Source organism: Onychomys torridus, chromosome 3 (assembly GCF_903995425.1).
Source record: "Onychomys torridus chromosome 3, mOncTor1.1, whole genome shotgun sequence".
NCBI lineage: Eukaryota > Metazoa > Chordata > Mammalia > Rodentia > Cricetidae > Onychomys > Onychomys torridus.
The window spans coordinates 36692279-36717834 of NC_050445.1; the positions used below are offsets into that span (position 1 = coordinate 36692279).

Consider the following 25556-nt stretch of genomic DNA (forward strand, 5'->3'; position numbering starts at 1 on the left):
GAGCAACTAGTGAGGAGAAAGTCAAAATCATTAGATGGAAAGAAAGAAGCCTGTCTCACAATCACAGACTAAATTACTACAATCCATCTAGAAATTTCATGCTAACCTAGTGTGACATCAAGTATTTCAGCACTTACTAAAGGCTTGAAAAGAGAGAGATGCAGACCCTCTAAGGCCACAAGGGAACTTCTGCTGATGAAAATGTTCTGCCACTTGAGGGCGAGATGGCTTGCACAGATAAATATCTCTACTTAAACACAATACCTGCAATACACATTAGCACCATAGGGCAAAAACTGCACAAGCATATTAAATACAAGTTATTTGCCAGTCTCCGCACAAGAAAACAACAACAGAAGGGCACTGTCACATACTGGTTTTGTAACTTTGGTGAAATAACTTAATCTATATAAGCCATGGTTTTTCTTAGCTATAAAAATGAGATATTAAGGCTTACTTATTAAGATAAAAGTTATGAGAAAAAAATAATTACATATGTACTCAAAAATCTCATCTCTGTAATTTTATCCTTTTCTCTCAAATAACATCAGTTTTCCTTATCTTGCTCCTTATTATAATTTAATCTAATATATTCATATATCTCAACAAGTATTATTAGCAAATTAGGGGGAAAGACTGATGATTCTGTCTAGTTATGTGTAATGTTGAACTTCTCACATCCAAAATGTCAACTTATCAGAGGTGTTTAATATACTAGATGTTCAGGATGTACAATGAACTTAAGGACTTGGCCCCTAGATGCATGGAATATAAGTAATACATATACATTTTAAACAAATAAATTCAAGTAACTAATTGAACAATGATTTCTACAATGGAAGCTAATCTAGTATGGGGAGGGGACTTTCACCAATATAATATAATGATATTAAAGAGGATACTACATGTCAGATTTGGAAGGTCACTGAGTGACATATGGTAAATTAGTCAAATTATAAAGTCCCTGGGTGCTAGAAAGATGTCTCAGTAGGTCAAAGCTCTTCATGTTCTCACAGGGGACTGACACTCAGTTCCCAGGACCCAGTTCAGCAGTTCACAACAGCCTGTAACTCTAGCTGAAGGGGATCCAACACTATCTTCTGGTTTCCCTAGCCACCAGCACTCACAGGCAGCCACAGACAGACACATAATTAGAAAGAAACAGAAACAGACAACAGCACCCAATTTCTGAGTAAGTGAAGCCCTCACTTTTCAACCAAGCCACTTCTTGCAGCTCACCCAGGCCACGACAGAGATCTATAGCTGGTCAAGACGGAGAGAAGAAATGAACACGCAGTGCCAACTCCAATGGGGCACAACACAACCCCTATATCGAAAGCTCAAGGAACAGAGTAGAAAAGGGGCAGAAAGACTGTAAGAACCAGATGTCCAGGATAACAGCTGCAAGAGAGTCTGTTAAACATAGCAGAAATGCTATACCCATGAACTCTCAACAACATGCCTACCTGCACAAGACCACATCAGTTAATATGCCAATGTAGATGGAGAAAAATTTCACAAGGCTCCAACCCTTGATGAGTACCTACAGGCAACCAATAGCTGCTGAGGGAGGGAGAATCAGTCTTCTATAGGGCCAAGTCCCCTGATAGGACTCCCAATCTTAACTAATCAGCCCTAAACATATATACATAAAGGCAATACTAACTGGACTCAGTAAGGGGTAGGAGGGGTATGTACATATGTGTGTGGGGGGAGATAATAAAAATTATAGAAGAGATCATGAATCCAAAAGGCCCTGATGTGGATGACACAGGAGTAGTTGGTGGGGGAGAGGGGTGAGGAAGGTATGGACATAGGAAAAATACAGTATACTCGTGTATGAAAGTCTAAGATAAATAGATCTCATTGAAGGTGCTAAAAGCTGATAGCCATGAGTATTAGTCTAACCTCTAAAGGCAGCAACATCCTCATGCAGCCAAAGCACTGGGATAAAGGTATTCCACCCTCTGGAATTTATACCTTAATTCCCATACTTAATGAGAAGAGAAAGAATTTTTATGATCCAACAAGTGAGAGCAGACCTCAGATGACACTCCTACAGATTCCCGAGTATTCAACTTCATAGGACATTGAGTATTTCTGTCCAGGAGCCTTTTGGAGTCCTACAGCTATTATCTTCTTTCTGCTTACCACAAAGATTACTGGAAATGGACATGAATGTAACATGACATTGGGTCTTGACTGGATCAGATGGGTCTTAATGTTCAATGAGAACAGCTGGTGGAGTAGTCATAAAGGTGGACACCATAGTAAAGTTAAGTAGATAAAGAAACTCAAACAAATCTGACTTGCCTATGATTACACAGTAGCACTATCCTAGATAGATTCATTTGTCTGAGGGTGAAGGTTACTCACTTAAAGCACTCACTTCTCAGCGATCTGTAGCTAGGATGCAATGCATGTTACAAGATCATGAGCTGACAGAGAAAGCATAGGGAACCCTCTCAGCTAGCCGTCTTTATTATCACTGCAAAGACCAGTCCAAGAACAGGAAGTCTCAAAATCTGGCTTCTTAAAACACTAGGAGGCACCATCAGTATGATCTGGTGATGGATTTAGGGCAGGGCAAAGGAGGAAAACTCAAGATGCTCCTCCAAGTAAACTTCCAGACTCAATAGCCAGTGGTAAGTGCTACTTAATCAAAGTAAAACTTAAAAGAAAATTAAGTTTGGAGGTAGTGGCAAACAAACAAACAAAAAAAGGCCCTGACAAGTTCACTGTCAGGTACCAGAGAGACAGAAACACAACTTGTTTAGCTCTCCTTGAACAGTTATAACAATTAGGTTTAATTGTATATTTAAAGATCCTTAAATATTTTCAAAATTTGTTATCTCATAGGAAATCTCTTAGCCCTGCATTTTTTCCCTATCATTTACCAAATAAACAAAGTCATAAAGAACTGGAAATCCAGGGAGCAACTGTGAATACTAAGAGTTGGAACCAATGTGGAGAAGAAAAAGAACAGATTCATATTTTTCATTCTTAAAGTAAGAGAAATCACTTACAAACATCCTCAGGAACTGTTTGGGCATCTCACAGGAAGGATTGTATAGTATCAAGACTAAATGGTGTGATGGTTTCCTACAAATAAGTAATGTAAGATAGCACTGTGCATTCAGAGCTTTGAACACAATTCAATAATCTTACAATTTCTCCTAAAAGTTATCTACTCATTTGCATGCATGCTGTGGAATACAAAAACACTTACATATATATATGGACATACGTACATACATACACTCACACATGAATGTACACATACGCATACACACAATAAATAAATAAATATACAAATACATAAATTAAAATTTTAAAGAGAACTTCTCCCTTACCTGCATTTCCTTGTTCAACAAGTAACATCTTATCTACCCAAGTCACCAGATTGGAAAACTGGTAATGAGCCAAAATGTGTATCATATGCTCAAACACAACAAAGAATAGCATGTCCGACTGATTCCATTTTCAAATTCCAAACTTCATCCCACTTGTCCTAAGAAGCTAGGATAGTTTTCTCCTGTTACCACTTCACTGTACTTACTTTAGTCTCCACACATTGATCATATTACTCTCTTCCACAGACTTGTCATCCAGGAGAGAAAATCCAAACCTTACACTATACCAGGTCTTTTAAGATCTACTCATCTTTCTCCTTTCCTAGGTCCAATCTTCCTCACACACTTGCTTCAACCAAAATAAAATGACTACAACTACAAAGTAGTCTCCCACATCTGGGTACTGAGATATATCCTCTCTATAGTGCAGCTGGTTAACTATACTTTGCTGTGGATATCACTCTGTATAATAAAATGCTGACTGCCCAGCAGCCAGGCAGGAAGTATAGGTGGGACAAGCCGAGGGGAGAATTCTGGGAAGTAGAAGGCTGAGGCAGAGAGATGCTGCCAGCTGCCACCATGAGAAGAGCCATGTGGCAACTTATAGATTAATAGAAATGGGTTGATTTAAGATACAAGAACAGTTAGCAAGAAGCCTGCCATGGCCATACAGTTTATAAGAAATGTAAGTCTTTGTGTGTTTACTTGGTTGGGTCTGAGCAGCTGCAGGACTGGTGGGTGTGAGAGAATTGTCCTGACCGTGGACCAGGCAGGACCAGGAAAACTCTAGCTACAATACTTAGTCAGTAAAACTCCCTTAGTCAGTTGGTTAATTCACTGCTCAGTTTAGGAATAGAGTTCTTTCTTTGTAATGTCTATGACTTTTCCAAAAAATATCAAGTTTCTTCCGCTTCGTACTGTGAAGGAAGTTATGACACTCATTAGAACTGTGACTGTTTGCATGTGTGCCTTCCACAGGTACCTACTACACCTCCTTACACAGAAGGAGTGGGGGTTCCAGGAATAGAGACAAAAATAGAGCTAATCTAGAAATGTTGATGCTGCCCTGTTACTATCAATATGGTAACTGACACAACCCCTAGAAATGGGCAGGTAAGTGTTATTAGTAACATATTACAAATGAGTAAGCAATCTAAAGCTTAGGAACATAAAACGATTGGTACATGCAGCAAAAGTATAATGAGAAGAAATAGGTGCTCCTCCACTGAGACATACTATTCCCCAAGCCACTCAAGCACAGAGCTACACTACACATGAACATCACTAACCAACTGAACAGGGATATGTAAATTAGTTAAGTGATGTAGAAACCAGACATTAATGTGCAAACAAACAGGGAGTTATTTGAGCTAACTGGGCATGAATATGCAAATGAACTGGCTGCAATTCAGTAGATGTCATCACAATTCTAGGAATGAACATTCTATATTATGACTATTACAATATTCATGTAGCATTCATACATACTATCTATATTACTGTAATATGGCTTTTTGAGTTTAAATTTGTGGGGAAGCCAAAAGTAACTTGATGCATATTTTCATTCACACCACAGTCACAAGCTGGAAATCAGATGTGAACAGGAAGAATTCTGAAATCACTATATAGGACCAAGCTGCCAACACTACTTACAACCTAACTGAACATTCTATTTTTATATCAAGGTGCTTTAGAAATGTGTTAGACTGATCTTTCATGATATGGCCTCTCCCAGTATGTCCACTCTGGCCTCATCTACCATACACAATCTCAGAGGACACTATTAGAGTTTCATACAAAAGTGTTACTTTTCCTATATAGATCTTTATAAAGTTGTATAACTGTACGACTTGAACAATATTCAGAAAGTTCAGTGTGTGATTACAATTAGCAATTCTTCATATGCTAATGATCTTTATCTTACTATCATCACCTCTTCAAAATTGTTTCTTGATCTCATGGATGTTAGGATAAACAGTGGCAACAACTCTGGTGTACTCTGCATCAACTGTTTCCCAAAAGTAACAAATTAGAATAAGTATAAATCACTATATACTAACAGAGCTCCCTAATTAATAGAAAAGATTGAGTAATATTCTAAAACACAAATTAGGAGAGAACAGCTTCACCTCTCACATCCTTTCATATATTTATTCATGCTATGCCCAACAATTGAAATGCTTGTCCCTTTCATTCCGAAAAGACTTCCATATGGATGAAAGGCTCTCTGCCTTCTCTAGCACTTGCATATGCATACATATAATACCATCCAGTGTGTCACAATGCTGCCATTACTCTTTGGCATGAGAACTTGATTAGGGTCTAAGTAGAACTAGAAGGGATAATAAAGAAAAATATCACTAGAGATTTAACACAGAGGATTTATCCTCTCTAGGGTGGGTTGGTAGCTCTGGCCCAGTAAGTACTCAGTGGTGCAGCATTGCACAGATGAGAGGCCTGGGCTCTTTCTAATTTTTAGCTCTATCATCCGTATAGTGCGGTCTCATCTGCATTATCTAAGGGGCTCCTCACCACATTCCAGTATAAGCATGTCTTCACACATATACTGGGCTGGAAGAGGAGGACAGGCTCTTCCTTCTCTTCCATGTGTGATCTGAAATAACACACAATTCTTTTTCTCACACCCTACTGTCAAAAAATAAATCAGACAAGATCGGGCGTGTTCAGGGTGGTATGTCGTGCTGGAACTCTCGTCCAATAACTGATGGAAGTGGATGCAGAGATCCTCAGCCAGGCCGCAGGTGGAGCTCCAGGTGTCCAACTGTCGAGAAAGAGGAGGGTCTGCAAGAGCGTGAATTGTTGAATCCAAGATTGCAAAAAGCACAGGGACAAATAGCCAAACGAATGGAAGCACATGAATTATGAACCAAAGGCTGTGGGGCCCCCAGCTGGAGCAGGCCCTCTAATAAGTGAGACAATTGAATAGCTTGATCTGCTTGGGAGGCACCCAGGCTGTGGGACCAGGACCTGTCCTTAGTGCATGAGCTGGCTGTTTGGATCCTTGGGCTTACACAGGGACACTTTGCTCAGTCTGGAAGGAGGTGACAGGACCTGCCTGTACTGAATCCACCAGGTTTAAATGAATCCCCAGGGGTGCCTTGATCCTGGAGGACATGGGAATGGAGGGGAAGGTCTGGGGGGAAGGCGGGGGTGGGGGCAGGAGGGGGTAGGACAGGGGAACCCATGGCTGGTGTATAGAATTTAAAACATGTAATAAGAAAGAAAGAAAGAAAGAAAGAAAGAAAGGAAGGAAGGAAGGAAGGAAGGAAGGAAGGAAGGAAGGAAGGAGAAAGAGAGAGAGAGAGAGAAAGAAAGAGAGAGAGAGAGAAAGAAAGAGAGAGAGAAAGAAAGAGAGAAAGAAAGAAAGAGAGAGAGAGAAAGAAAGAAAGAAAAAAGAAAGAGAGAGAGAGAGAGAGAAAGAAAGAAAGAAAGAAAGAAAGAAAGAAAGAAAGAAAGAAAGAAAGAAATCATAAGCCCGTGGCTGGCTACAGGCAATGTTTGGAATTCTTATACTCTATGTAGCCCTATGATTATGTAAAATTCAGGAACTGTATGAGAACAGAGCTAAGGGAAAACAGTGCTGCCTGTTAAATGTCAGTCTCTGTTACTTCCAACCTCCTTCTTTTCTTTTACACATCAAACATAAAACTGGTTGAACTCATTACTGTATCCTGGAGTCTAGTCAACTGCCTGGCACAAGCAGACATTTCACAAAGTTGTACAGGATCAATAAATTCACAGGTACAGAAAACATAAGGAACAAACAGAGCCTAGCTGATGACTCCCACTCAGGCTTGATAACCATGATACTGTGGAACAATGAGGAGAAGAACAGGTAAGTCAAGAGGACACATACCTAACACAAACTATCTTTTGGTGAGCTATTTAAGTTACCTAAGAGCTCGGGAGAAGATCAAAGATTTGTGGGAGAAATAAGGTTTTAATGGGATGATAAGGTTTTAAAAACGAAAACAAACAAACAAAAAAACCTCTAAATTTGATTAGAATTTCTATATGGGAACATCAAACTAGATATATGATGTTGTTTTAGAGCCTTAAAAGGTATCTTTTAATTAACTGCTCATTTCTGTACTTTACATGAGCTATACAATATATAAAATTGTTGGGGAACAGTACTTTAATGTGTATTACTTTTATTTATGTTGCATTTGTTTCACTCTGTGAAGCTGTGTTACTTTGCCTGCCTAAAACACCAGATGGTCTCATAAATAACTGAACAGCCAATGTCAAGGCAGGAGAAAGGAAAGGCAGGGCTGGTGGGCAGACAGAATATATAAGGAGAAATCTAGGAGGAGAAGGAGCAAGAGAAGAAAGGGGACTTCAGGGGGCAGTCAGTCAGCTACACAGCAAGCCAGAGCAAGAGTAAGATTTACAGAAGTAAGAGACCAGGAAAAGTCTAGAGGCAAAAGGTAGATGGGATAATTTAAGTTAAGGAAAGCTGGCAAGAAACAATCCAAGCTAAGGCCGGGCATTTATAATTAAGAATAAGCCTTAGTGAGTGATTTATTTGGGAACTGGGTGGCAGATCCCACCCCCCAAAAGAGCAAAAGATAGCCAACAACATAAAGTAGCATATCGTGATATTTGACCATTTTAAACAAGAATAAAGAAGACAGCATGGCTCTTAGAGAGGCTCCATTTACTACAGTGGAGAACTTTGCTGAGTTTCTTCTGTGTACCTCCTTAGCTTAATTTCTGCATATTTTATTCTAAAAGAAAGCCACTCCAGTTTTCCTTGCTTCTGATCATCATCCAAATGAAATTATATATCTGTATATATTTGTATTTGTATGAAAGACGAAGATAGAAAGAGACTGAGAGACAGAGATGGGGAACAGGTTTCCTTATGTGGCTGATTTTTAGTTGATTCAGTGTATAATAGTTCATTCATTTTCATTACTACACATCATTCTATTGTATAACTCTATTGCATTTCATATATAATCATCTATTTATGAACATGAAAGCCATTTCTAGGTTTTTCCTGTCAAACAATACTGCTGCGAACAGTCTTCCCAATATATTTTACTTTTCATATTTGGGTTCTCATCATGAAATTTTTATTTTTTAAATGGTACAAGGAACAAATGCAATTTTATTTTCTCCATTTCTATATAGATTAATCAACTGTCTCACCACCTTTGTTGATTCATCTATCCTTTACCAATCTGTAATGTCATTTTTCTGTTGTATTAAATTTCTAGGTGTGTGGAGACTTATCTGCTTCTGAAAGTGTATAAAGGCTGATCAAGGTCATCCAGGTGCCCAGACTGAGCAAGGGAAAGGGCAGGTCGGGTAAGTGCCTAGGCAGGCGGGCTTAAACTACGCCAACTTGAATTTATTTTCTATTCTGAACTGTGGAATCAGACTTAAACAAGAGAGAATTCTACACCAAAAATCAATCCTGGGAAGCAATAGCCAGTGAATTCTGAAATGCTTTCTAAGACTAAATTCTACTATTTTATTTTTTAGACATAGAACTACCTGCATGCAAATATCAATTTCTTTTGAATTTTGTTAATAGGTTACTTCATAAGATAATTTCTCCCTTATACAAAATTTATTTTGAAAATGTAAAATGGTCCTATGAGTTGTGTCCTATTGGACAACCATAAGCTTGCTATTGACCATTCTCATGAATTTCTAGTAAATACTGTAGTCACTATCTGCCATAATGGTTATAGTGTTTTCTATTTTCTAAAAATCCTCACCTCAGTATGGACTGCCCTAAATAAACTACATTAGTCTAAGAAGCTAAAGGCAGGCATGAGATGGTGCACACTATAATCCCAACCTGCAGGCAGCAGACACACACCAATCCAAAATTCAAAGCTAGTGTGGGCTATACATACCACATTCAACACCGAAAATAATACCTAAGAAAATTAGGTTAAATTAGTTGTTTTAATCTTCTTTTTAAAAGCTATAATGTAAGACCACATTAGAATTTATTATTTTTTATGCAATTGCTTTTAAAAAAGAGCCATTGAAGAATGGTATAAATGCACTTATATGGCTTTAAACTCAAATACATTAACAACATCTCTATTTCTCCCATACATTGATGAATAAATGAATATAATGGAATATTTTTAAAGTAAGGCTCTTCATAATGAACAAAATTCTTATAATAAGTGAAGTTACTAACATCACTTTGTGATGACTGTCTATACCTTCTAGATTCATTTTCTGAGGAATTCCAGTCCTCTTCACATGGCTCAGCTAACAGTGATCACCACCCCACCCCACTTCCATGAAAATAGGAAACCATATGAACGCAGAGTCTTTCCAAAAAATTGATTTTAGAAATTAAATTCAAAATTGCCAAGAATTTTTAAATAAAATAATTTTCTCTATCATATATGGAGGCTAACACATTAGATAAACCCAATAAAAAATTCAGTACAGGGGTTGGGGATTTAGTTCAGCGGTAGAGCGCTTGCCTAGCAAGCACAAGACCCTGGGGTTCAATCCTCAGCTCAAAAAAAAAAATTTTCAGTATAAAATATTTTTATTTCCTAAATAATTTCACATAGTGCATTAAGTCTATTCAAAACAGGAATAAAGTGTATTTATTACTTCTTAGAAACATATGAAGAAATTAGCATTTATAAAAACTTTATTAAAAGTTCATTACTTAACAAATCTTACCATAATAAGTAAGTTAAATTCACTCTTTTTAAAAGCAAGGATATAAATATACAAGATGGAATCCATTTTTACAGAATATTAAGACTAAAACAAAAAGATAATATAAAAGATTAAAGTTATTTTGAAATAATTATATGCAATTTTCAAAAGAAAAAAGTACTTCTTTTCATGTGCTCTGCATATTGTTACAGTTATTAACAAAATCATTAAGTAAAATTTAAAAGACTGCAAAGAAATCCCTAATCAAATTTCAGGATATGAAGTTCTACAAGTGCTTCTTGTGTTTAAGAACACAGAACAAATGTGGGTATGAATATAAAGTCATTGCACTAAATACTATACCTTACTCCATCCAAAATGTCCCTGAAAATGTGCACATAAATGATATCTTGCAAAATGCTCCACTATAGAGCAGCTTGAAACTTCAGAGACTGCTGTTAAACATCCTTCTCTAAAGAGGATAATCAACCCATGGTTAATGAATGTCAAATGTTGGCTTAACTGAAGGCAAGGCAACCACAAACACATTAATTATATAGAAGGTCATTAAGCATTCACAACTCCAGTCATCAACAACCCCTCAGAGATCATCATCATCATCATCATCATCATCATCATCAGGAAGTTCAGGTCAGCCAAAGAGCCCAGTTGTCCCTGATACCAGTACTTCCATATTTACTATGTAGAGCAAAGCCTCTTAGGAATGCCAATTCTAAAGCAGTTGAAGCTTTGCAGAGTCTTATAATGTCACAACTAAAGAAACGCCACTCATTAAACTGACAGAAATAAAGCTGGCACTCCAAAGGTAAGATCACTGAGCACAAACAAAAAGCTAAGTAGCCCTTAGACAAAAAGGAAACTAATCAAAGCAGCATATATTTCTACTTGAATCAATGGCCTTTAAACTCCACCCATTCATTTTCTTGAAAACTAAGGGAAGATAAATCACAGGATTCTGATTATGGTTTATTAAACATTTTATTAAAAATTCTCAAATAGGTTATAACATATGCCCAACAAAATAAAGATAAAGACTTTCTTCACTATAATGTATACATTATCTGTAGGCAGAATATAAAAAAGCACACACACACACACACATACACAATTGTGTATGCTTGTATATGGCAAATACATGTTCCATATCACAAGTGCCTATCCTATATTTTAAAGAGCCTAATTTAATCAAAGCTTTATCCTAGGCATTGCAGTGCAACAATAGTGAGATTCAAGTCTGGGTGGAAGATGGTACAGACTAAAAAGTTAAAAGCAAACAAGACATGCCAAAGAAGAGTGTCATGACAGAAATTTTTTAATGTTGTACTCAATAATGATATGATGAGGGGCAGGAGGCTGGAGATCAGAGAACTGGAACGTAAAGGGCAGGAGACATAGATATAGAGGTCTACTATTCCTAAGCACTAGGCCAAGAATTGACTGGACTGAAGAAAATCCAGGAGAGTTACAGAGTGAGCAAAGAAGAAATCCCAGGACCAAACACTGAAAAAACAAGTTCTTGAGAATCCTCAAAAAAAAGCATGAGGAAGCAAAACAGCAAAGAGAAGCCGAATAAGCAAGTGAGACAAATGCAGAAGAGCGAACCCAGGAGTCTGCCATGGTGGAAGTCGCTGTGACCTGGAGGATCACCATCTCAATGGGCTGGAGGTGAGAACCCGAGAACTGTGAGGCAGAATCACCCCTCTCTTAGTGCTATCACTTCAAGCACTACTTTAAAGTGATATGATTCTAATTTTCCCACAGTATAAACTTCTAACTTAATAGTTCTAGCACCTGCATTAGTAACTAGAATTTGAGAGAGCTGTTATTTGTTATGTTAGAAAATGAGACCCAGTTGAAGTGATTAAACAAAGCATTTGCTCACGAGTTGCAGTATTTTGATTTTCTCAACACTCACAAGGTAATGTGTTCATCAATTATAGTATTCTGCACATTAACACATTTTTAAACAGCTTATATTCAAGCTAAACAGTCACTAAGACTAAGATCCATCTTTACCGACAACGCTGCTGTCTAAGCAGTACAATGAAGCAGTAGAAACTCAGAACAACAGGAAGCCAATGATTAACGCAGACACATACACAAGGCAGATTCCACCTGTTATCTCACACACTTTGAAGGAGCACCCCCACCTCCTCAGTCCCGACTGCCAACGGCAGGCTATATAATGAACCATCTGTACCTTAACAGTAAGAGCCAATTGAGATGGACTGATTGTACCAAAGAAATCTAATTTTTAAATTCATTTTCTCCCTAATGCACTGTTAGTCTGAGTAGCATTTTTAATTGCATGATAAATCAAACATGTTGGCAAGAACTTAACTATGTAAAACTTGAGCTTTTTAATGTCACTTTGATGGTCGTTATGGTTGATTTCTTTGCTGCTCCCCTGCAATAGAGGGAAGCTGACCCCATGAACAAAACAAACCACTGGGAGGAGAAGCCTGAAGCTACATGACTTTCATGAAGAGACAGAAATCTTAGTCTCTTATGATTTGGCTGAACTATTCAATTAAGCTTTTTCAAGGGTGAGCTGTGGTCCTTGGAATAGTCATATTAGTGAACAACTGAAAAGAAACAGCCATTCTTAGATAGAATAGGTGTGATTTCTTTTTTTCCTACTGAAATATTAAAAGCACTCATCAGAGAAACTTCTGTTCTGGAAGCAACCATCATCAAACCTTTACAAGAGCTAGTCGTTTGAGCTATGTCTTCACCAAGCACATAAGGTGACAATACTTTTACACTACAGTACTTTATAATGGCTATCATGAACATGATGCATTTGCTAACCTTTTCTCTCTCATAGTCAAAGATATACCTAAAATCATGCTGAACACACTTTGTACAACAGACTTCTCCTAGAAAGTCCCATATTTCAGTGAACGTTTTAAAGGATGAGAAAGTTAGATTACAGTGATTCTTCCATTTCCTATCTTGTAACTTACTTATTTCTTTTTCCTCCTACTTACATACAGCAGTTTCCTCGTGGGTCTGGCAGCTGAAGAGCAACTTTTCTACTTGTAAAGCTTATGTGTAAGGTAACCATAGAGAACAAAAACTTATGCATGGTCCCTCCTCCTTTAATTTAAAAAGGCATGTAAACATACCTGAAAGATGAAGACTGTCAATGGCCACACCTCCTATTAGGGTACTTCCTCCCACCAAGGTGATCTCTCTATCCTAGCTCACACTTTACCTGGCCTCATTCATTTGTCAAAGCCAGCCAGTGTTTAGAGTACATCTGCCCTAACAAGCATCATAAGAAGCACCAGAAATAAATGGCATGCCACTCATGGAGCTTACAGCGTGGTCATAAACTCTGGCAGGTAAGCTCTGGTACATGCTGCACTATGGGAAGCACTCACAAAGAGAACCTGAAAGAAAGATGTCACAGTGAAGCACCAAACAGCAGGGCCACAACCCAGGCATGTAAATGTTGGAAACAGACTGGGGAGTGTGGGGGAAGGCAAGGCAGCTCACTAGAATGAATGAGTAAGAACTAAGGTTAACACAGAAGTCAAGTCAGACTTAGCCTACAAAAGATGACACAGAAAAAACAGAATCTCTCTCTCTCTCTCTCTCTCTCTCTCTGTGTGTGTGTGTGTGTGTGTGTGTGTGTGAGAGAGAGAGAGAGAGAGAGAGAGAGAGAGAGAGAGAGACTGATTAAACCCAAATTTCCCCAGCCTCTTCACAGAGCAGGTATTATTTCTATCACCATCAAGAAAAAACAAAAGCAAACAGGTGGTTGGGAGCTAGATTGTGGATGTAGGCATCTAGGCCCAGGACTAGCTACTCTGCCATTGCCAGATATTCTGCTTCTCAAGAGATCATGGACCACAGAGGGCGACTGAGGAATCTCTCCACAAGGCTACAGCACAGAAGTCTTCCTATTCTTACTGTCTAAGAAATAGCATGTGGCACTCACTAGTCACTGATCATACTAATATTGACTAATAATATTTGAACCTGAGTGACAGATAGGTGCACTGCTGCCCCATTCATTACTGCTATGATGCAGGGAAGGTGTTAGCAGAGGGGACTCCTGAGGACAGAGATCCTATACATGCTCTATAATTTCTACTCAATTGTAGAGTGAACCTAAAACTGCCCTTTGAAATATTTATTTTTTTAAAAAATGAAAAGATTGGAATTTAACTTTGGAGGGGGACTTGTTACTATTAAAAGAGTTTAAGGCAGATGCAGAAAAATGATGGGGACAAATTTAAACTATTAAGGAAACACACACACAAAAAAATAGGACAATAGGAAGAGTGTTACACTAGCCCTCATAACCTACTGTATCCCAAAAGGGCATCTTACATAGGAACCCAACTCCTGCAAACCCATGTGTACTATTACTGTCATGCCATTCCACACTTAGTAGTGTTTCCCCTTTCTCCTAAAAAGCAGTTACATTCCAGAGCTGGGGTGAGCATTGTCCTCCACTCCCTGCATGACAAAGGGGTCACTTCTGCTATTGTTCTCAGTCCTATGTACCCTCTAATTCCTCCAAGAAGCACATCAAGATGCATAACACCTTAAGAGTAATTAGATAAACATCGCTATGCGAATCTCATCCTAACACATAGACCATATTCCCAGACTTTCACTTCTGGTGAGCATGCTCTTGGAGCAGTTATTGTATGAGACATGAAAGAGCGCAGCAAGGCTTCGAAAAACTTGCAAGTTCACAGGTTAGTGACAGAGGTAGAGATGGGATGACTAGCAACAGTCTTAAACCCCAGAAAGGCTGACTGGTTACTACATAGTATTCCAAGGAAGATCTATGATGAGTATTGTCAACTAAGTAACTGTGTAAGCTAGTCACAGCGAATAATCATCAAAGACTGTAAAAGTCTTCATATCCATCTCTCCTAAGGTCCAGAGTTCTAAAGTAATCATTCCATTCTCTTATCTCCTCTAGCAATTCTATTCATGTGATCTGCCTAGTTGTTAGTACATATGTTCCCATACTGTTGTTGAGGTGTCTGTTTAGGGTATATGTATGGTCATCCCTATGGATAACTATACACAGAGATGTTCAAACCTCTTATATACAATGATATAGGTTCTACATATGACTTACAAACATCCACTACTGCTACTTTAAATTACTTTATTTTATTAAAACCTAATATAATACAAATGTTATAAAAATAGCTGCCCTACCATAGCATTTAGGCCATGACAATGGAGCCATATACATGTTCAATATAGATGCTTGTCATTAGGGAGTGGTGCTATCTGACAGGGATTCAGAGGTGTGGCCTTGCTGAAGTAGATGCGTCACTGAGGGTTGGTTTTGGGATTTCAGATGTTCAAGCCAGGCCCAGTGTCTGTCTGTGTCTGTCTGTCTGTCTGTCTGTCTCTCTCTCTCTCTCCCAGCTGACTGCTGATCCAGATGTAGAACTCTCAGTTCCTTCTCCAGCATCATGTCTGCCTGTGTGCTGCCATGCTTCTCACAATGATGATAATGGACTAAGTCTCTGAACCTGCAAGCCAGCCCCAAATAAATGTTTTCCTTTATAAGAGTCACTGTGGCCATGGTGTCTCTTCGCAGCAACAGAAACCCTAACAAAATCCTAAGATAGTTTCTATTTTTTTTTTTTTTGTCACTAAAGGAAATGCCATCACCTCAGTTTTTATTTTATTTACATTATAATTTATTTTCAAAGTATTTTCTTCTGCAAAATAATACTCTTTACTAACCACAAATAGGTGTCAAGTGGCTTATTATTAATTTACAATGCTTAAACCACACTATCCAGAAGCATCCATGTACTCTTTACCTGATAGAGACTGAGCTTCCCCTTTCTGCCTGCCATACTCCAGAAGTCTTCAAAAACAATAAGCAAATGGAAACCCCAGTGGCCACCATAAATGACTAGCATCCTACTGAACTATTACTGGACTCAAGCTGGCCTCATCTCATCTGCATGGAATTTCTACTTTAACAGCAATGCATTCTTTGTAGGGACAGTACTAATTTTAGAAGCCTCACATCAGATGTTGTAGAATGATACTGGAAAAGGATTACCAATTCTTTAAAATTTATCTTAGAAGAACATCGTGAATGTTGAACACAAACTCATATGCTATATACATTGCAGATTGCCCTCCAGAAAACCAATTTTTCTAGAGAAGTCCAATCACCTACCTTGAAGTTCTCCACTCCGACTATAGAGTTCCCGTCTCTGTTCTCGCAGATAGGCGCTCATGCTGATGGCATGGGAGGATGATTCGAACCTACAATGCAACACACAGTACCACATGGTTAAGCCACAAAAATGGCATCTAACTAAGTATTCCCAAAAATATTCTACTCTATTATATTTTGGTATGTATAACATTTCCTGGTGTATAACCATTATAATTATGGCTTTTTTGGCTATACCATAATAAAGTCAGGGACAGCTGCCCAAACCTTGGTTCATTTACAATAGCTCGGCTACTGTTCCTCTATAGTACTATTTGAACCTTGTCCTCATTGCGCATGTCACATAGAATAATCGTCAGCTACCTCCACTTTCTTTTACCTTCAGATCATCATTACTATCATTGTTGTAATCATCAACATCTGCCAGGATACCTAGATATACAGCAACAAGTGTATTCAATAAAGCCATTCGAATTATGCTATTGACTACTGGCTGCCTCAGCAGACATATTGGCTCTTCAGAACAGTTCTCTTCCTAAATTGTTGAGTTAAAAGACAAGAGGATAGGTGCTTCTATAAATGAACAGTGACATCAAAAAAGCAAGGTATCATGGGACTCTTTCTAAATATTCTGAAAACACTGTTTCCAAATGGCTTCTAGTTTTTGTCCTGTGACATAGCACCATATAAAATATTCTCCAGGAATTGTTTACAAAGGTCAGCAACATAGAAAACAGACTTGTGGTAAAGAATGGGTCTCTAAAAAGCTAAAACAAGAAATACAAAACAAATTAGTCATAAAGAACAACTTACATGTAAGAATAAAACCAAGTAAAATTATAACTATATTAAATAGCAAATCTTTTCATGAATAGCCAATTCCATTTAAAATCTGAGACTTTCAAAGACAGGATAAGAAGCTGATAAAAAAAGGAATCCTTCTAAGAGTTTTGCCACTAAAGGGTCAACAACATAGGGAGAGAGTAACAGAATCCATGGGATCAGTAACTAGCAACAAGAAAGGAGCATCATTTTCTTAATCATGTCTCTTTTATCCAGTCCTTGACAACGAAGATGAATACCAAGACAAGTATCAGCCTGTGAAGGAAATACTTCAGTTACCTGATCTGCTCTTTGCACCCTACCAAGAACTAAGAGGCACAAAGAGCTGGAAGGAAGGCAAAGTATGCAGTACTTAAAAAGTGTCACCTGCCAGTCAAGTGCAGAAAGAAGTCACTGACCTCCAAAAAGCATGCTGACAGCTATTGATCAGAGATGGCAAAGGAAAAAAACAAACTCTGCAGCAAATACTAAAGAAGCACACATTGTACAATACAAGTGAACTTATACACAATTAACCTTGGCTAAGGGCAATTAAGGAGGGTAATATAGTCCTTCACAGATCTGATAGAAACAGATTACAGCTCTCCACAATCTGAGTCCTTTATGACTTGACAAACTTGCTATTCATGAATTCTCTTTATGCTTGCAACAAGTCACAGATTGAGATAATTTTATACTAAAAGAGGCATGAGAGACTCTTCAGTCTCACCTCCTTATTTTATAGCCAAAGGTACTGAGGCATGCTCAGACATGAGACCTACTCAGGCCTGCATGGCTAATTAATAGTGGAACCATGTTAAAAGTAAGCAGATCTGTATAACTGTCCATTTCTAGGACAAGGATGAGTTTGTTACTAGCCAATAATAATAAATGTATAACAATTAATTAAGTTTTTTTCATGTCTAACAAGTAGGGGTTTCCCTTCTGTCCCACCCCCACCCCTATACCACAATTTTCTTTGGGGGGTGGGGGGTTGAGACAGGTTTCTCTGTAGCTTTGGAGCCTGTCCTGTAATTTGCTTTGTAGACCAGGCCAGGCTGGCCTCACATAGAGATCCACCTGCCTCTGGCTCCCGAGTGCTGGGATTACTGACATGCGCCACCACCACCCAGCTGCCTATTTTAGCCAATGCTAAATTGTGTGTTTGTGCGGTCTGAGGCTGAGATGGTGGTGATTGAGAGTATGACATGTTAGAACCCCAAAGCCTGCTTTCTGCAATGAGCTTAGACGGATGTACTGGTTAGTGTTTACTGTCAATAAGACACAAACCTGGAGAAAGAGAATGGTAATGGAGAAGAGCCTTGATCAGATGGGCCTATGGAGCATTTTCTTAAGTGCTAATTGGTGTAGGAGGGCCCAGCCCACTATGCGCAATACCATGCCTAGCCAAGTAGGCCTACACTGTATTTAAAAGTTGGCTGAGAAACTCATTGGGAAAGAACAAATCAGTAAGCAGTGTTATCCTGTTCTTCCATAGTGCCTGCTTCAGTTTCTGCTCTATCTTTTCAATAATGTACTCATGTGGAAGTTGAAGCCAAATAAGCCCTTTCCTCCCAAATTTGCTTTTTGGTCTTAGTGTTCATCACAAAAAGAAAAAGTATATAGACCAAAGGGTAAATGGAACTTTCTAGAAAAAAGGGCTAGGGAATATGGTGATATGTTATTTGTACTGAAATGTGATTTTATTTGTATGTTAGTAAATAAAGTTACCTGGGTGTCAAGAGCTAATAGCAAGCCATAGCAGAAGCCAGGTGGTGGTGGCGCACACCTTTAACCCCGATCACATGACAGGTAGATCTTTCTCTGTGTTCAAGGATACAGCCAGCATGGAGACACACGCCTTTAATCTCAATACCAAGCATAGAAGACCTGGAGGCCTGTATAGACAGGCAATGACGAGGAGGTCATGTGGCTGGGTTTACAACCAATGAGAAGGCAGAACAGAAAGTCAATAAAAAGACAGATACACAGGAAGTAGGTCTCTTGCTGAGGGGAAGGACAGCAGTGGCAGGAAGGGTAAGAAGGCGGTTTTAAGCTACTGCTCTGACCTCTTGGGCTTTTAACTCTGCATTTGGCTCTGTGTTTCTTATTTAATAAGACTGTTACATCACCAAGGGAGGAAGGAGAAAGAGAAAGAAACAGATTGAGTAACATAAGAAAAGAAAAGTTATATGCTCCTAAAAACAGGAGTACAATGCTGAAGAGTGAGAAGGGCACTGAAATGACTTGGGGGAGGGGGAGGGAGATGCATACATACATATATACATATATACATACATACACACATATATACATGCATATATGTTTTATGGCTTTTGAAGTTATAATTTATAATCAAGTTCAAAGATTAAGCAAATTTCAAAAGTTTAAAAACTAAGTAAAAATATGAAATAAAATATATACAATGTGCTTATTTCTTTTTATCTTTTTTTTCCTTTTTGTAAATAAAATTGTGTGATGGTTTATGAAGATCACCATTTAAATTCAGGGATGAGAACAGAATATGGATATGGCTAAAATCAGGTCATAAGCACACTGGCCCTTGGCAAGTGTAGTTCACATGTTGTTTTTAATGTCCTTATTTGACATCTCTGGGAAAAACAAACATTGTCTCTTCAGGCTACCGTAATTTGTTAGTTGTGATAGACTGTTTAATTTCAATCAGCTGGAGAGAGGAACTGGATTCCAGAGAGTCTTCTCCTTGTTTATAACCTCACTACCACTTGCTAGCTGCTACTTTACATAATTTACTTAATTTTTCCATACGTCAGTTTTGGTCTCTGAGGACTTTTATATTTATAGCACTAAGTAAGGAATAAAGTTTGGTATTGTTGCTACAGTTGCTCAAATTTTGTTAATTCCAAATTAAACTGTTTAATTGGAATCATTTTGATAAATCAATGTGTAAAATCTTGTACATAGAAAGCATTCAATCAGCACCAGCTATTATTATCAACATTGGTCTTAACTTACAAACTATTAGCTATTGCCAAGAAATAGATACTCTGAACATTTGGCTGTAGAGTTCACTAACATGGTAATTAGGAAAAAATTAAAACCTTTTGGACTGCTCCATTATATTAACCACATAAAGCTTAATAGTGCATAACTTTATTAACAAAGGTTAATTCTTGGCACTTAGGGCTTTTTCAAGAATGACATATTTCATTTCCTATAAAATTCTTCAGAAACACCTGGGAAGTTTCACTTTCCTTAGTTTTGTAGAAAACTCTCCAGAAACAAGCTTGAAAAATGTACCCAGTCATTCGGAAACAGGCACTCCACCTAACAGAAGGCAACAGAAAACAAAACAGGATGTGTTCCCTTCCTACACACTGCATCAAGGGAGCTTCAGCTAGGAAGTGTGTGGCTGTGGATGACACAGAAGCCCTCCTGCTCACAGCTGACTCTCTACAGTTTGCTGTCTCTCTGATACTGGGATACTTACTTGAAAAGAGAATTCTTTGGCCTTTGTGGTTTCTTCTTCGCAAAAAAGGCTGCGAACTCTCGTCCAGTGCTGGCATAGCTTAGTTGAGCTGATGGTTCTGATGCAGTACGTGTGTTTTTCATATCCAAGTACTCAGTCAACAGCATCTGTACAATTAGATGAGCAGTTGAATTTACCCATGTGCTATTGTACAAATACAGTTCTAAAGCCTCACCCAGGCTTCCAGAATATATTAACCTAGGCATTCATTCTCCTAGTCAGAGATATAAGGAAAGCTCTATTACAGCTATGAAATCATATACTTGTTAGTAATTCACAAGGAACAGAAGGTTGTGAGCATTGGAACATGCCAAGTAGCATGCTGAGTGAATTAGTAAAAACTCTTCTTTACTCAGCATTTACTCCTCATTTTTCCAAAGAACAGCAGCATTAGCAGCAATGGCCTAATACTTAGTGAGGGCTTACTGTGCTCTAGGCAAGGTACTAATCTATTTAGATATATTAGGTTGTGGGGTTCAGAAAGGTTCCAGAGCCGCAAAGTAGTCCCCAGTGGACTAATGCCAGAGTCCACGCTGTGACCCTTCATTTTGCCAGCACTGTAGATAAGCATGCCAGCAAACCTATCAAGTAACCTCTAGGAAGTTGGCCTAAGAAATGAGATGCTCCCAACCTACAAAGACTTACTATGACTGCTATTCACCTTAAAAAGAGGAAAAGAGCAACTGTTTTTGTGATCAACAGGTATGCCTTATAAAATTCACCATAGAGCCACAATGTAAACACATTCATAAAAAAAATACAAATTTGGAACAGAAAGCACAATAGTTCCTAGGAATACCTAATAAAGATAAAGCAGTTAAACTCATTTCTCTCTTAGAAAAACTACCCATGAGTCAAGGAATTGTTTTTCAGAGACTCAAGGTCTCATCTGACTATTTACTAACTCACTGTACATTAAACTCTATTTTAAATATCATCACCAAGAAAGCATTTCTGAAGTCAAATGAGCATTACTTAGTAAGTTTGAAGGTGATGAAGCCTCTTCCACAAACACACACACTACTCAATACATGAACATCTGAAATTTTATAAACATTAGCATTCTTTTGAGTCTCAACTCTATGAAGTCTGAATTTCTATTTTGTACTTGAAGAAATGGAATTCGTATTAGGTTTAAAATTGCAAATGGACCAATTTCAACCTGGACTGAGTAACTTTGAATCCTGTATTCATGACCAGGATGCTCAGCAGTGCTACACAATCAAACTCTTTTTAAGAACAGTCCTTGCCGGGAGGAGGTGGCGCACGCCTTTAATCCCAGCACTTGGGAGGCAGAGGCAGGCGGGTCTCTGTGAGTTCCAGGCCAGCCTGGTCTACAGAGCGAGATCCAGTAAAGGTGCACAGAGAAACCCTGTCTCAAAAAAAAAAAAAAAAGATAGTCCTACAGGTATCAATAGTGTCTGTATAATAAAAATGGTACAGGAAAACCATAAAATATTCTAACAGCATGGGAAAACATTGTACTTATGTGACCATTGAAGTATTATCCTGTAGGTCCATGAAATAATATAGTAACAAATATCACCTCTGATAAAGATCACTCAACTATCTGGTATCAGGAAGTTGAGTCTCTATGGACAGCTCAAGTGAGGAACTTGATCAAGCTGTAGACTGTAGCTGCTAGTAAGATATTCAGCTATCTGTGATCAAAAGAAAGCTAGAAAACTCAAAAATTATTTAAAAGTCATACAGCATAGAAAGGTTTCTTGCCCAGCATGGTCTCCAAAGCGACTTCCAGGAAAAGCACAAAGCTACACAGAGAAACCCTGTCTTGAAAAACCAAAAAAAAAAAAACCAGAGAGAAAGGTTTCTTATCAACTCACTATTGCAGTCAAGCTTTGGCCTTAATACCAATATAACAGAGAATGTCTCCTGCTAAAACAAAGTCACACTAAACCAAGTAATTCTTGTAAGGCACTTAATGTCGCAGTATTCAATAACTGGCCTGAACAATGAATCACTGACCAAGTAGGCATAAGGAACAGGCGCTCCCCAAACTCAGGTGTCTTAAGATCAGTGTTCTTCTTGCAGCACTGCTGCCTGTGCTGTTTCTCTCCACCACTTCCTCTATCTAGAAACAGATCCTACTTCCACCTTCTCAACAACATTTACCTCCAGTCATTATGTGTTCTCTATAATCTTCAATTCGCTTTTGTCTTTAGGTTCCAAAGTTTTAAAAGTAGCCGTCCCATATGTTTTTTCCTTTGCCATGAGATGGTTTATTGCTGGTATCTGTCACAAATTATATTCTCATGTGTATGAGTGTACGCTTGACATTACTTAGTACAGTCATATTTCACTGAAAAAGTCAACTTGGGCTAAAACAAATCATTTTCAGATACAAATAGCTATTCCTTCTGCTGCCTTTTTATTTGTATACAGACTTTTTCATCACTTGTCTCTGGATTTAAATGCAGGACTGCTTTAATAATTTTTAATTATAATATAATTAAGTAATTTTCACCTTCCCTTTCCTCCCTCTAACATAGCCTAGGCACTCCCATGTTCTCTATATGAATTAGAATATGATAATAATGATATGTATTCCTGAATCTTCAAATACAACCTGTTCAATCAATATAATATTAGCTCTGTGTGTGTGTGTATACGTATATGCAGTGTGTGTGTGTGTGTGTGTGTGTGTGTGTGTGTGTGTGTGTGTACACACAAGTGTGATTATGGAGCCGATAATGAGACCTACCCAACTACCCAGGGCTAGTAAAATCACAGATCTCAGAGGAGAACCTACAATCACTATTTACTAAAGCAGAATAATCCCTAACTACATTCTAAATGCTTATCCCTTTTTCCCACAAATAAGTGTAGTTCTGATCTCTCATCACAGAAATTTCTCTTTGTAACAAATGGGGATCATAACAGAAAGCCATAACTGATCCAAATGTAGAGAACAAGAGATTGTGTGATGTCCAGCCCCAACTGATACATCTAAAACACAGTTCCTGCACCTAGGTCTGTCTTTTGATACAGTCTCACATGCTTCCATCTATTAATGAGTCTGTCTTACCTCTTTATTTGTTTGCCCATTCCTGTCCCCTCTGACAGCTTAGTTCATCAATTCTCTGCTTCTCTTACTATTCCAGTACTGCCAAACATAACTGACAGATCATCCAACAATCTAGCTTCAAAATATATTTCCTTTGAATTGTACTTAGTTCCCTCACTCTACTTACTTCAATTCCAGTCAAGTCTACCTACTTCAATTCTTCCCTGGATATATACGTGCCTTATTGTTTCTGGAATCCTAGTCTAGATCACCCTGGTTCTAATCAACAATTCCTTCAGAGAGTAGTGCGGATGTATTCTCTTTGGCAACTCCTTTTCAGGAGACTCTCAGTCAGCTAATCCCTTTCCTGAATCACAAAAGCACAATTATCCACATTGTTAATTAAGTAGCCACCAAAAATTCCATAATACTGTTAGCCATTAATTTATATGGCTCTTAAAGCATTATATTTCTTTATTTCTACTATAGAGTCATGCAACAAACAGCACTATTTATGCATTAAATTTAGGTATAAAAAACATAGTAATACACGGGCTGCTATGCATGTGCTGAAAAGTAGAAACGATCCACAGTGTACAAAGTAGTCCTCAATACACAAATCTATAGGTCAAGTAAAATCCAAAAGGGATAGGCGTGATCTGAACCACAGGCTAAATGGCTGTGGCATTAGTTTGCTCCACTGTGTTTTACTGTGTTTCCAATTCCATTTATTGTATGTATATATGTGGGTGGGTGGGTGGGTGGATGGATGGATGGATGGATGGATAGATAGACAGACAGACAGATAGACAGACAGACATATTGTGTATGTAAACTAGCTAGAAACCAGATTGATTTAAAACAAATAACATTTCCTTTTGATCACAAAATCAGGAAAGGTACATTTTTAAATATCTCAAAAAAGAATAACCAGCCAGGTGGCGGTGGTGCCCGCTTTAATCACAGCACTCAGGAGGCAGAGCCAGGTGGATCTCTGTGAGTTCAAAGAAACCCTGCCTTGAATAACAAACAAACAAACAAACAAACAAAAAGCAATAAAAGTCCCTATTTATAAGCTGTTTGAAATGGGTAAATGAAATCTTCTAATTTAAAATCTTGACAAAAACATCGGATGTCTGGAAATAAAACATAACTAGTAGCATGGAATACAGCTCATTGGCAGAATGTGTTCAATCCCAAGCATCAGAAATTAAAATGAAATAATAAAACTATAGAATTTCCTGATGATTCTGTATCTTGGTAGGCAATGAATCATTTATTCTAAATTGCATATACATACTTAAAGCACATACCCATAAACCCAAATTTCTATTTTATCAAAGCCATATATCAGAACATATAAGATCTGGGACAAAGATCATTACATTTAACATAAAATGCATCCATCCAAGAAAATCAGTACAAGATAATCCCACAATCCTCAGGTTCCAGAACCCTTTCTATTTCAAGTACTAATATCCTTTGTACTTTTAAATAGCAATAATAATTTTTTATTGATCTAGAATTAAAAAGCAAAGTGGAAGTTTATGGGTATTTTACATTTAACTTATAAGGCTTTAATGTGTCAAACTGAAGAGAACAGACACAAAGACACAGTTGGAAAGAACATTGAAATCTATATATCTTCAAATGATACCATGACTCACTATATTTTTTGAAGCCCTGGAATGCTGAGTGGCTCTCTCCACAAAGCAAAGATATACACATTTGTAAAGAACATAGAATTTAAACTGGGTGGTGGTGGCACACGCCTTTAATCCCAGCACACAGGAGGTAGAGGCAGGCAGATCTCTTTAATTTCGAGGCCAGCCTGGTCTACAGAGCGAGATCCAGGGCAGGGAAAAAAAATTATACACACACACACACACACACACACACACACACACACACACACCACATACATACACACACACACACACACACACACACACACACACACACACACACACACAGGTA

General features: G+C 38.1%; 1 protein-coding gene across 1 annotated transcript in view; it reads right to left on the reverse strand.

The window, feature by feature from the left end:
- The window catches only part of Exoc4 (exocyst complex component 4), a 767731-nt gene that overhangs the window by 529591 nt on the left and 212584 nt on the right, over positions 1-25556 (reverse strand). Inside the window, exons 8-9 of the mRNA XM_036180825.1 lie at positions 20516-20661; positions 16225-16313 (exon numbers count right to left, since the gene is read on the reverse strand). Coding sequence (XP_036036718.1) covers positions 16225-16313; positions 20516-20661 — 235 coding nt within the window. The remainder of the gene's footprint in view (positions 1-16224; positions 16314-20515; positions 20662-25556) is intronic.